Raw genomic sequence first — 14,148 nt, 5'->3', positions numbered from 1 at the left:
CCCCATCGCATCTCGTGCGCAGACGCAAGCACTGATGCGAATGAACCATTTAATTCCATCCATAAACATACATGCAGCACACACACACACACACACACACACACACACACACACACACACACACACACACACACACACACACACACACACACACACACACACACACACACACACACACACACACACACACACACACACACAGCAATGTGAGAGAGTGAGCTGTGAGCTGTGAGCTGAGCGGTGCCACCCTTACACCTGCCAATAAATGCACCCTATTAGTATTGCAGTCGTAGATCATGGATAAAGTGTTAGACTAATCCTACTTTTGACCGTGGCAGGGTATTTGCTGCTGCACCCATAGACATGCAAATGTGAATGTAGGCTATACATGATTAGTTGCAAAGATGCCAATTAATGAACAATTATAAATGTCCTTCTGAGAGTAACTGTACGGTAATTATTAAGTCAGAAATTCCTCTCACTATTCCCCAATGAATGACACAGTATCAAATACATTGAAAGTTGCGCTGACCGAAATATTCAATTTTTGACTCCAATTCCCAACCAACACTTCGACAGGGCGAATCGTCACCGTGTCGTCACCGTATTATTGCGGAAGTGCTACTGCAGGATTAGTGTAACGTGAATTTTGGTTTTGACAGCTGTATTCGTCCTGCACAACAGAGGTTGTCAGTTGTAATTTTACCATATCTGTTTTATCAGTAAGCGACACGGGCTATGGCGGCTCTTAAATATGCAGGTATGGATGATACCGACAGCGAAGATGAGTTGCCTCCAGGATGGGAAGAGAGGTCTACCAAGGATGGATGGGTTTACTATGCACAGTAAGCGAAAATGAGCTCTGTTAGTTACGCATTGCTCATTCACCATAGTCAATTGTTTGCTTGTAATAGTGCAGAATATAATGCAATAAAACAGAATAGAATAGAGTAAAACGTTATAGTCTTCACCTTAGGTATAGAACTCATAACACAGACAACACTAAAGAAAAGTGAAAAACATAGCACACAGTGATTATACACATGAACACCTCGGAGGTGATACACCGCATCATAATAGAAACAGACACACTGAGGTATAGTCTACCTAAAAGGGTACATTACTAAGTACACTGGCAACATTGGGAACAAAGAAGGTTAATTAATTGAATTACTAAATGACTGAAAATACTTGTGGTAGAATTACGAGGCAAGTCTTATTCAGATAATGGCCCACTCAAGTTGTTGTTTTAAGAGCAGGACAAAGCTTAGTTGTTGCTACTGTGTAGTATGAGCAGTTACAATTACTGAGATGTTGCATTCCAAACATGCAGGTTTTTGTTAGGTTCCAAGTGAGTTTTCTTCCTCTCCTCTTTGATTCTCTCTATCTACCCTCAGCCATGATGAGATGAAGACCCAGTGGGAGCACCCCAAGACAGGGAAGAAAAGACGGTGTGCCGGAGGTACTTGGTTATTAGCCAGCCTGTTCATCTCCCCACAGGCTCTGTTGCCTTTGCAATCCTTGCCTACGATGTATCCATAGCCATCTAAATGTGACAGACAGGATTTGAACCTGGGTCTCCCGTGTGGAAGACCCAAGCATCTACCATTAGACCAATAGTACGTCCTCAAGGTCTGAGGGCGATACTTGAGTGTACATGCGTCTGGCATGGTTACTCGTCACCAGAGCATGATTCTAAATCACCTCCACTACATACACAACAATATGATGCATCCACAGCCCATGCTCTATATGGTTCTAGTCTGGATGCACTTAATTGTTGTTATTGAAATGTCCCACAGGTTACAATATTACCTTGTGTCTTGCATTGTGCACAAGTGCCACGGGAGATATGGACAGCCTCATTCTGTATAAAAGGCTTACAATGGGCACCTCACAAGTGCTTTGAAATGGGCATTCTTTTAATGGTATGGCATCTATCTTGGTTTTGAATAGCTTCATAGTAACGTCATGGTCTCTCTTGCCTACAGATTTACCATATGGATGGGAGCAAGAAACTGATGATAAAGGACAGATCTTTTATGTGGAGTAAGTCTGTTCTTCAGAAGTCCTGAATGATCTCCCGAGCAGGTGGAGTTCTAGAGAGTACCCTGAGCTATGAGGAATCCATCAGGGTCTGTAATAGAGGTTTGATATACAAAATGACCTCTCTCTCTCCCTCCCCTCTCTCTCTCTCCCCCCCCCCCCCCTCTCTCTCTCTCTGTCTCCCTCTCCCTTGCTCCCCAAGTCACATTAATAAGAGGACCACCTACTTCGACCCACGTCAGGCATTCACGGTAGAGGATGTGCTGGTGAAGCCGAAACGCTACGATGGAAACACGGCTGCCCTAGAGATCCTGCAGGGCCGTGACCTCTCGGACAAGGTGGTCCTCATCACTGGAGCCAACTCTGGGATTGGTGAGCCTCTTATCGTTCCCCGTCTTGTCTGTTCTACTGCCTATCTTCGAAATGTACCATGTTTGCAGTGCAACTGTCCAACGAAAGTTGTGAATGCAGTTTTAGCTTTCTGCCACTAGATGGTGATGTGGTATCACACTCTTTTTTTAGAGGGCACCAGACAGTGCTTCTGTATCGTTCCTCATTGTATCCCTCTAAAACCAGGCATTCATCAACATTAGCCTCCAAAATGATACTCTTAGACTTAACAAATCATTCACTAATACCGAACATGATTGTATTGAAGTTCATTAACTGAGCTAAATTGGATGTCATTGTTAACTGTAATGAATGACGTCCATTTGTGCCCGGCAAATGCATGGCTCACGATATAATGGTCTGGAAACAAATGCATTTCCTGTTTTCCTCAGTGTAAATTAGCACAAGTAGTGCCCATTTATTCAGAGTTGCTGCTTTGTTGAGGAGGGATAATGACAGGGTGAGGGAAATCAAACAAACATAAAATCGTTAATTGTGTTTATATTCAAATCATTCCTCTTTCAGACTGTCACAGCGGTGTAATTGGTGTGAGTATATCATAGAAGCAGCAGTATAGTATTCAGATTAACAGGGGTCTAGGCTGTGAATGGCTGTGCAAGTCCTATATGTACCTTAATGACTTTTGAGCCGACTCGCTCCGTGTTTGTACCATTGAAAAATTGCACTTGTTTCGTGATGGCATACAGAATAAAGAAAGTAAAGACTAAAACAAAATGGAACCATTGGAACCAAAAGAGGCTTAATTTGTAGTCGTCAAAGTGGGGTACACACATTTAAATTGGCCATAATGTTTTGATAACATTACACAAAATCCTTTGGAAAGAACACAACTCAACACAACAAAAAAGATCACATATATTGAATTGGAAGAATGTTAACAATTTGATTATTGCAAAAGATGCAATCTTTTGATGAATTCATTTTCAATTCAGAGATTAAGATTTGCAGAGCAGAAGTTGCAGCAAAAAGCTAAATTGCAAATATGGACGATCACGTCTAGAAAAATGTTTTGCTGCTAACTGTATAATCCATCGCAGAGGATAGACTGACGGTATTTGCACCTTGTCCATGTCTTGAGTATGAGATACAGCACTTAGGAAGGAACAGAGAAAAGACAGGGTTTTGATTTCACCTCTAGGGGGCACAGAAGCTCTTTGAGACAGAATGTGATGATCATGATTATCATACACCGTTTTACGCACATGTGTCCCTTTGTTTCTCTTTGAATACAGAATATTTAACTTATCATGAACCCTCTGTAATTTACCAACCATAGGTTTCACTCTTGGTTTGTTGTATTTACTATGATGTATTCTCCTTTGTCTTTAATATGACCATTTCTTTAAAAGAAGAAAAAAAAGAGAATTATCAGAAAGAGTCAATCATATTAAAAAATGAAAACATAAAACATTTACATTATTATTCATATTTTCAAAATTGTAATTCTTGTTGTGAAGTGGCCTTGCCTATTATGAACATACATTTAAATAACCTTTATTCTCCAAGTGAACTAGATATTAATTATCCCGCAATAATTAACAGTATGCCAATAGTAATTGCCACCACTAGTGTGCTCCTTTGACATCCCAGTGGCCTGCGTGTGAAAAGTGCTTATGCCAATTGGGTTGACGCATTGAGAATTTTAATTGCATCAATAGTGTATCAATTCTAACGTCAAGGCTATTTTCATTAGTGCAAGGAATCTTTTGTGACATTTATTTTCACAATAGTAGGCTATTATTCAAATTGCACCTCTCCCATTTTATTGTGTTAATTTACCTCTTAATGCATGGAGAATGTACATGGACCTATTTATGCATGAAATGTAATGGTGTATGGTTTTGTGGCCAGGCCTGAATAGGGGAGGTAATAGTGCTGGAAGGCCATACAGGAGTGTGGTGCGTCTCGGCGGCGATGCGATCACTGCGCTGTGTTCATTACATTAGTCTTCCTTTTTCCTGCTCTCCCTTTTGTAATTTAAAAACCAGTAAGAACCTCTGTTGTGTCTTTAATTGTGATAATGGAAATGAATGGTCACCGGTACTTCTCTCTCTCTCTCTCTCTCTCTCTCGTCCTCTCTCTCTCTCTCTCGTCCTCTCTCTCTCGTCCTCTCTCTCTTGTCCTCTCTCTCTCTCTCTCTCTCTCTCTCGTTCTCTCTCTTTCTCTCTGGTGGTACCCCTGTACCTCAGCATTGATCCCTGGTCAGCTCTGACCCTGGCTGAGGCCTCCCATCCATCCCCATTAGCAGCTCCTGCTCCAGCCTTAATTCCCCTTCATTCAACTAACTCTCGAAAGTTATTTACTGGCCAGGGCTCCATGGCACTGTTGGTCCTTAAAGGGCCACTGTCACTGGGAGCAGTGGGAGCCTTGCCATGCATTTTTTTTTTTAATACACCCGCTAACATTGTCATATTTGGCTATTCATACTGTACCCATACACTCTGACAGGGTTCTGTTCTTAGGTCTTCTCACTCCTGAGAATAGAAAGCATTTGTTGGTGAGGCAAAGCTATATTTGTATCCTATAACCATACACGTGAACATTGTTATTTTTGTACAGTACGGTAGATGTTCTGTTGGGCCTGTTAGCATGTGTTCCGTCGTCAGGAGAACAGAGCCGGTCTCACAGGTGCCATGTTGTGAGTATGATGTATGGTGAGTAATGGTCAGGGTGAACATAGTGACCCTCTGTCTCACTGCTGCAGGACCAACATGCATGTTGGCACATTTATATGTATACGCTCACCATTCATATCCATTTAGACGGGGTCAAATATAAGAGAGAAATATTGTGTCAAAAATAATAATAATCAAGAGAGATTATTGTTATTTTGGTCAGTTGATTTCTGACAAATTCGATTTCACTATTATTATGATTCCATTTTTATTTTATTTGTTTGCATAAACTGACATCCTTTCCCGTAATAATAATCAATGCATTTCCATCATTATTGGTATTTTGTATTGGTTAAGGTTACACTTTGCCTAAACATTCATTGAATTGTGGTGTGCATGTTCTCCCTAGAGAAGCCCCACTCTCTCTAAAGGCATGGTCTGAATTCCACACAGTGTTATTGTTTGGGTGCAGGGTCTGAATAAGAAGCAGAGGAGAATTAGACAGCACAGGGAGGGAATAACAAGGATTAAGGACCCAACATTCCATAATGTGAGAGTCCTGTCTCCACCTCTAAACACCATTCCCCTTGTGTTTTAGGTATTCCAACGGTTATTCTTATTCATGAAATGGTAACATTGTTCTATGTTTGTTTTGATCCCAGTGTTGTGTTTGTGGATTAGGTGTTAGGCCGCCTCTCTTCTCTCTGGATGGGGAGATCCCTAAACAGATGCAGTGAGACGCGGAGCTGTGGGAGGCTCTGTCTCCAGATGAAGCCCATAGCCTGGCTTTGTGGCTTATCATTAGATTGAGGCAGATTTGTTAAGCATAACTGCCATTAAATTGGCTGCAAAGCCCTGGTATTTACTGCACCGCTGTTTATGAATAAGGACCCCCTTAAAGACCCGCGCAGTGATGCGTTAAACCCGCGCCCCAGTAAGGAGGGAAATGCATTATTCATACTGGGAGGAATTAGATGGATAAAAAGATGTTCTTGGAGAGGGTGGCATGCAGCGCGTGTGTGTGTGTGTTGTGAGTGTACAGTATGTGTGTTTATGTGTCTGCATGAATGTGGTTATTCTGTGAGTGTGTGTGTTTGAGTGGTACAGTGTGTGTGTGTATGTAAGTGTATGTATGTATGTGTATTTCTGTGGGTTTGCTCAAGGTGGCTTCTCTGTGTTTGATACAGACAGGCTGGTGTGTGTGTGTGTGTGTGTGTGTGTGTGGGGGGGGGGGGGGGCCTGTCCCCTGTCCCCTCTCACGGTGGCTTCTCTGTGTTCGATACAGACAGGCTGGTGTGTGTGGGGGGGGGGGGGCCCTATCCCCTGCCCCCTCTCCTTGGTGGTGGGTCTTGTTATTGTAACTGAGCAACTGAGGAAATGGAAGGGGAGTTTTATAATGTGCATTTCATGTCCTCTCTGATGAATGTGTTTATTGGCTACGTAATGAGAACCAGTTATGGTTGGTTAGTCAAATTATTCAACTTTATTAACCTTGGATGAAATTCACAATGCAGACCCAAACTGGTGTAACATGCACGAGAATTACGCTGGAGGCCAGAAGGGTTCGATAATGATTACAGCTCTAATATAATATAACTGAAGTGGTTAGAGGGGAGAGGATGGAATACATATATGTACTTAAAGCCTCTGAGTGAAATAAAATGAAAGGGTACTGGGTTATTGTGTGTAGTCAAGTAGTTTATAGACCTATCGAGTTTACAGTCTGCGGATGATGAGGGGATGAAAGTTATGTGAAGGGGGGGATTTTGATGACAATGATGAAAATAGCTGTCCTACGCCAGTGGTGTGTGTATACGCGTGTGCGTGCGTGTGTGTGTGTGTGTGTGTGGTAAGGGCAAGGTGGCTGCTGTAAGGGGTAAGGGTGAGCGGTGTACTTGGAGGCCATGATAGTGTGTCTGTGTCTGTGTCTGTGTCTGTGTCTGTGTCTGTGTCTGTGTGTGTGTCTGTGTCTGTGTCTGTGTCTGTGTGTGTGTCTGTGTCTGTGTCTGTGTGTGTGTCTGTGTCTCGATGGTAAAGGGCTGTTGCTGCAGGGGCAGGGGTGACCGGTGTGACGGGAGGCCATGATGAGAGATTGCAGTGGGAGTTGGAGGTGTTCACAGAGGTGGGGGGGGGGGGGGGTCAGAGAGGGCCGGTTATAGGGCAGTGTCGAGCTTGAGCCATGGGGGTAGGTGGGTGGGGGAGGGTGGGGGTTAGAAGGGGGCTAGGAGGGGGAAATAGAACCACTCCAGCCCTCTCGGGTGGAACAGCTCACCTCTGGGCTGTAATTACTATCCATACATTCCACTTTTGGGGTGACAACACCTTCCCTGGAACTAATGGAGGTGCTGCAGTGGTAATGGAAGAGAATTAGGACGACTCCTCCGTAGCAGGGGTGCTGTAGTTTCTACTATTTTTTGGGGCTAAAAATACATCGCAGCAGGAACAGGTGTACTCATCATTGAGACACACAGGAGTTAGCGTTCAGTAGGCGTTCAGGAGAATGGTTTGTTCATTAGAGCCAGTCACTTTTCTATGTCGATTGAGGGATAAGAGTTAACCCTTCACACCGGGTTCATTTTTTAGACAGCACAGTTTGTGGGATAGAGTGGTTAAATTGGGTGTGATATGGTGTTATAAGATGGTATAGAGTGTTTATTTCGTGTAAAATTGCATATTTGGTGTATGAGTAGTGGTGGAGAAGAGGTGTTGTGAGGTGGCTCAGGGTGATCAGACAGAGGGGAGGAGTGTGTGTGTGTGTGTGTGTGTGTGTGTGTGTGTGTGTGTGTGCGGGTGGGCGGGGGGGGGGTCACACGTTTACCATCAGGTCTTGTAATCATCTGAGCGTAGGCCTAGTTCTCTGTTTGCCCAAATCAACACAGCTTATTCAGTTAAATGCCCCTTTGGACACAGATCAAGGGAACGAGAGAGAGAGCAGTTTTCCGTTTGGCAAATAAACACGTTTACCGACGAGGCTGGTAATGATCTCATTACGGCAAGCCAATACACCTGTGTACGAAGGGGATATGGAGAGGGGCGGTGGGCCGCGGAGGACAAACAGAGCGTGAAATCACTAAATCATACTCATTATTGGGGATATGAGGACAGCCAGGATCCTAATGTACCATGCAGAGCATCCAGTGGTTAATACAGATTTCTCTCTTATGTTTTTTACACAATACAGTAAAACATGTTTTGATCATACAACATTTGTACTGTATTTGTGTGATTCTGCGGGGCTTCAGAGTAAGAACACTTACTGTAACCATCTGGAGGTGATTTGATTTGTTCACTGGATCGTTTGACCGTTTTTGGGGTTGAATGTATTTTTTTTTCACTCTTGCTGTGAATGCTTGACATTCATGTTTGGGTTCAGGGCCTGTAGGAGTGTTCTGTCTCAGACCGTACCCGTACCCTGGTCTCTGCTTTAGCTGCACGACTGAAAGAACACTCTGGCTCTCCCCATCGACGTCAACGGTTATTGCAGTTAAGTGGTGAAGTACAGCCTATGGCCTCTTTTTATCCATCAGTAGAATACAAACACCAGTCTGACCTCCTGTCATGTTCCGCAGTCAGAGTGCGATGCTAAAACAGCCCCCCCGCCCCCCCCCCCGTTGTTCACCTGTACAGGAACTAATATCAGCACTGCCTCCTGTACAGGCAGCATGGGTGTGAGGGCGGAGAGTCTCTGTGTTAAGCAACGCCACTCTCGTTATTTCACAATTAATGTCAAGCCCCTGTTATTTGTCATTGGAAAAACACAGCTCAGCCGCCGCCGCTGTTGTTGTTGTAGCTGCCATATTCTAATTTGTTCTCCATTATGGAAAACACTGGTGTCGATTAATTTCACTTTCATGCTTTGTACACACAACAAGTGAGTGTGAGGTTGCGTTATTTACCGAGCCGCAGTGTTCTTGTTCAATTTAGAGAGGATGAAATAATCACTGTTTATTGTGCCAAACATGTCTGAATTGCTGGTTTGATTGCTCTTTATGATTCAACATGTTTTTGTGTGTCTTTTGAACATTTTGTTCCCATAGAATTGATCTCTTCCTCTCAGAAGAGTAAGACAGATATTACGCTGTAGGTAAAAAGGAAAGCACATTTCACATTATGGGTATAATGCTTGCAGTGCATTTGAATTGAGCATTGAGTTTTTTTGATAGACCACCAAAATGCTATCAAAGAGAAAATGTTGTCTTTTTATGTTCTGTGGCACTTTAGATATTTGTGTCGATGTTTGTTTTCCTCAGAGAAAGTGGTATTTTTTCTCTCTGAATCAAGTACATCTCTCTCTTCATTTTGTTTTTATTTTCATTTCCCTTTTGTGGGAGAGGAGGGATCTAGGCACGTGGCTGCAGTTCTCTCCATTACACCTAATAAGGTGTCATATAATTTAATTCCATGCTTCACTTGTCAGAAAGTGCTTCCAATCCCACTCCAATTTTGAGTTTTAATAGATATTACTCTTTAACACTTGCCTCACAATTAGGCCTCCTAGTTTTCCTCTTAATGAAAATCAGATTAAGACGTAATCTAATTACAGTTCATTTTAATCCACCCTCTGATACACTCTGCCTGCCGTTCTGGCTCTCAGGGTCTCTCTGCCACCCTCACTTAGTGTGCATGAACCTGCCCTGTCAGCCTGTCAGTCAGGACTGTGGCTGGCCGTTTGTGTTTGTTAAAGATGAAATGTTTATGGACAGACAACACAGTTGTGCTTTGCATCCTACTGTTGAGAACTGAGAAGGATGTTCACTTTTTTATTTTTTCAAAGGAATTGAAAATATGATTTAAGAAAAAGTTAATCTTGTAAATGAATTCAACCTACGGGAAATGACCCATTTAGACTTGCAATTTAAAAATGAACTTCCCTCTCTGTCTCCATTTTTTTTTGTCACTTTTATCATGAGTACATGATTTGGACGAGGCCATGAAGTAGTCTTGGACTGATAAATCCAGTTTCTATCAGGAAAACCTCTTCTGATGAAATGACTGTCCTTATCAGTGACACTTTGAAGTACCATTATATCACACCGAGGTTTGATTTGAAAATCGTTCTCAACTCAACCGAATTTCTGGTATTTCCTACATATTTCCGACAGTTACTACTTTTGTAACTTCAGTTGTTTGCATGATTATTATTATGATCATTATTGAATTGTTTTCATGATTGACGATGTTTCACTTCTTCAACAAATGTGTCCACGTCTCTCTCCCCATGTTAGTGATACCTTCAGGGAGAAACTGTGGTTCGTCTCCTAACTTCGTCTGAGCACAGCGGGAGAAGTCCTGAACCACATTAATTCAATCAGTTTCATCACTTCAGAGAGGCGTGATTAACTTTCTCCAGCAGACCCTTTGGGTTCCTCAATGATATCAATTATATGGAATATAGATATGGATTGTAACTCATCTTAACGTCCCCCTTCTTCTTCCCCTCTAGAGTCAAGACATCTCAAAGTTATCTCCCAAAATAACTAATCTTTATAGCATTACTCTCTCTTTGCCCCTCTCTCTGTCTCTCACTGTCTCCCTCCCTCCCTCCCGCCCGCCCTCCCTCCCTCCCTCCCTCCCTCCCTCTCTCACTCTCTCTCTCTGCTGCAGGCTTTGAGACAGCCAAGTCCTTTGCTCTCCACGGGGCCCATGTGATCCTGGGCTGTCGGAACCTGTCTCGGGCCACGAAGGCTGTCAGCCTCATCCAGCAGGAGTGGGTGAGTCTCACACGACAGTACAGAACATTCAACCAAAAAAAAAAAAAACGTTGCTTGTGTGAATCTTTGCTCACCTCCTTGTGGCTAAAGTAGCCAGGCTGTATTCTGTGTAGGGATGCACCTGAACTGCTGTGGTACGGTCCTGACACCCTGAGGCCTGCCGTACATTCAGAGAGTCTCACATAGAAACCTCTCTGTGATGGGATGGCTTGTATCAGTGGAGAGAGGGAGGAGGGAGGCGGTGGAGGGAGAGGGAGAGAGGGCGTCTGATAATTACCTGAGATTATTGCTCTAATATCGCAGCGCCTGTGACGCGCCCCCAGATTTACGAGTGTGGGAAAATAAACAAGTGAAATGTGGCTGCTGGAGCAGAAAGAATAAGCCATTAGCACTGGGTTGATTACAGAGACGGAGACTTAGAGGAGGATGAGGACGAGCAGAGTGCTTAGCAGAGAGAGAGAGAGAGAGAGAGAGAGAGAGAGAGAGGAGAGAGAGAGAGAGAGAGAAGAGAGAGAGAGAGAGAGAGAGAGAGAGAGAGAGAGAGAGAGAGAGAGAGAGAGAGAGAGAGAGAGAGAGAGAGAGAGAGAGAGAGAGAGAGAGAGAGAGAGAGAGAGAGAGAGAGAGAGAGAATGCCATTATAATGTTGTGATATTGTATGAAGGTATCTGGGTTCTGTTAAGTGTGTTGACCTGTTCCATCACAGTATATAAACCACAAATATATGTATAAGTCTCTCACAATGTCTTTTTCAAGAAACCAAGTAGGCCTAGTGCATGTGCTGAAAATTACCATTCTCATAAAAAGTGAAAAAGCAGGTTCCATATTTCTAAGGAAAAAGGAATGCCCCTACACAGGTTAATGAATAAAAGTCACCGATATCAGAATAAATCTTTGAAGCAAATTCTCCCCTCTGGCGAGGTTATTAATAGATTGAGGAGAAGAATAGAGAGGAGGATTAATCTTTAAGATGATGGATGGACTCTCCTCGTCTTCCCATGCTCTCACGCTAAGGTCATTTTGATAAGACAGTATATTTTGGGGTCTTCTGTACAAAAGATCATCATATCTACTTCCAGGTCAGGCTCAGCGTTCCACGCTGGCTGCCAGGAGTGGAGCTGCTGTCCCGATAGCATACGACCCATGACCTCCAACTACCTGCCACCCGTATTTTTCGTCAGGAACGTGTGTTCTCTCTCTCTCTCTCTCTCTCTCTCTCTCTCTCTCCCTCTGACTTGTGTGGGGCAGGTTTAGTATGATAAGCAGAGGTAAAGTGTTGGAGCTGGTCCTCAGAGCCGTGGAGGGACGGGGGACCCCGTCTCTCCTGTCTCTCTCAATTGTGTACTGTACGAGTCAGGTCAACGTGGGATAATAGCTGGGTCACGGTGGGCACAGGCTGTTAGGAAGAGCAAGGTCAGAGGTCATATCGGGCTCAGCCAATCATGCTCCTCTCTGCCAGACAAGGCTACTGGACAAACGCTTTCAGCACAGATTCCTGGAAGAGAGGATCTGCGGGCTGTTCCTCACTCGCTCTCTCTAACTCTCTCTCTCTCTCTCTCTAACTCTCTCTCTCTCTCTCTCTAACTCTCTGTCTCTGTCTCTCTCTCTCTAACTCTCTCTCTCTTTCACTCTCTCTCTTCTTCCTTTCTTTTTTTTCATTTTTTTTTCTCTTAAAGAAAAGAGATTGCCTATGACAACGACATATGGGATTTTTGACATAATGATTATGTTTGTCATGTCAAGTTTGTTTTTGTAATGTCAATCATCATGTTTCGCCGTGGTCTGATGCAATGCGTTTCGCGTATGGGCCTCCTGGCGGAGCTCTACCGTGGTGCCTTTTGCTTGTATGCCTATCGGTTGCAGTGGTCTCCTCCATCTCTTCTTGCACATCGCAGTGTGTGAGCCACGTGGCGCAGCTCCTCCACCAGGCTCATTAGGGGAGTTTAGAGTGGAGGAGAGGAGATAAACATTTATATTATGAGTGTGTTTTACAATAAGACCAGTGCTGGGCCTGTTTATGGGGTTCAGTAGGGGCTGCTTTTACTGGCTGTGATGAAGTCACAGTAAACCTGGGAGGGGATTAAACAGCAGCTGGGCCCCCCTCAGAGAGGGGAAGAGAGAGGGAGACAACCGAGAGAGACAGAAGAGAGGAGAGAGAGATAGAGGCAAAGGAGAGAGACAGAAGAGAGGAGAGAGAGATAGAGGCAAAGGAGAGAGAAAGCAGAGAGGAGTGAGTGACAGAGATAACAGAGAGAGAGACTGCAGATAGAGGCAGAGTAGGGGGGAGAGGGACAAGGTAAGAGAAAGGGTAGAGTAGGGTAAGTGTCCTTGTAAGCGTTTCCCGTAGAAATGTATCTGGCAGTGCTCTAAGCATCTCTGTATCACTGGGCCACTGAGAAAGATGTGGGCCGTCTCCTATTCCACTCACAGTAAAGGCAGATTAAGCTGCTGGTTAACAACCAAAGTGTTGTGTGTGTGTGTGTGTGTGCCAGTGATTTTCTTTTTCCTGATTGCCTCTAAAATTCTGCTTATCTTTGACTCCTCCTTCCCCCTCAGAGAGCCGTAATGGTGTCTCCTGAGATCCAGCCCTCTGATTGGTGTGCCAACAAGGCCCCGTGGCCGCTGAGCAGAATATCACACATGCCTCAATCTTATTTTATAATTTCAAATTTCTTCACCCAAAATGCCTTTTTTTTCTCCTCTCTACAGGAGATGCTAATGAGTTGCTTTGTAAGGGCGTTAATTAGCACGCTAGCCACTGATTGCTGTGTTTGTGATTGTTTGCAGAGAGAGAGGGGGAGTGTGTGTGTGTGCGCGCGCGCACGCGCGCGTGTGTGTGTGTGTGTGTGTGCTTGTGTGCGTGCATGCTTGCCTGTGTGTGCGCGTGTGTGTGTGTACGTGTGTGTGTGCGCGCGCGCTGCGCGCGTGTGTGTCAGTTCTATTAACATGGCTGCTGAGGAGGGCTCGGTCAGTGTCTGCTCTGGAACCAATTAGCGTAAAGCTACTGTCCACTGAGGCTGCTGGAAGAAAAACCCTCTGCTTGCAATGTCAAACAGCAGCATTAACACTGGACAGACAGACAGACTGACTGACAGACAGACAGACAGAAGGCAGGAAGACAGACGGACAGTCTCAGTCAGACAGACAGACAGACAGACAGGTAGACAAACAAAGAGTAGTCAGTCCATGAGGCAGACAGACAGGTACTCAGACTAACCTACAAGTTGAAAGCAGACAGGCGCACACAAATAGATCCATCAGCACTACGGTACACCCCATATCTCTGAGTTCTATTTCGAGGGTGAGACTCTCGCCCCGTGCTCCCCAGCCCATCCTTAGAGGATAAGGTAACAGCGAGGTCTCATTAC

General features: G+C 44.3%; 1 protein-coding gene across 1 annotated transcript in view; it reads left to right on the top strand.

Moving 5' to 3' along the window:
- The first annotated feature begins 632 nt into the window (after positions 1-632).
- Positions 633-14,148, top strand: part of wwox (WW domain containing oxidoreductase) — a 126,418-nt gene continuing 112,902 nt past the window's right edge. The window contains exons 1-5 of the mRNA XM_083666663.1: positions 633-845; positions 1,398-1,462; positions 1,992-2,049; positions 2,249-2,418; positions 10,677-10,783. Of these exons, the coding sequence (XP_083522789.1) occupies positions 739-845; positions 1,398-1,462; positions 1,992-2,049; positions 2,249-2,418; positions 10,677-10,783 (507 nt within the window). The 5' untranslated portion in view covers positions 633-738. The remainder of the gene's footprint in view (positions 846-1,397; positions 1,463-1,991; positions 2,050-2,248; positions 2,419-10,676; positions 10,784-14,148) is intronic.

The sequence above is a fragment of the Argentina silus genome (genome assembly GCF_951799395.1).
Source record: "Argentina silus genome assembly, chromosome: 3".
Classification (NCBI taxonomy): domain Eukaryota; kingdom Metazoa; phylum Chordata; class Actinopteri; order Argentiniformes; family Argentinidae; genus Argentina; species Argentina silus.
The sequence above is the reverse complement of the archived record's forward strand: the minus strand, read 5'-3'. Positions and strand labels throughout refer to the sequence as shown.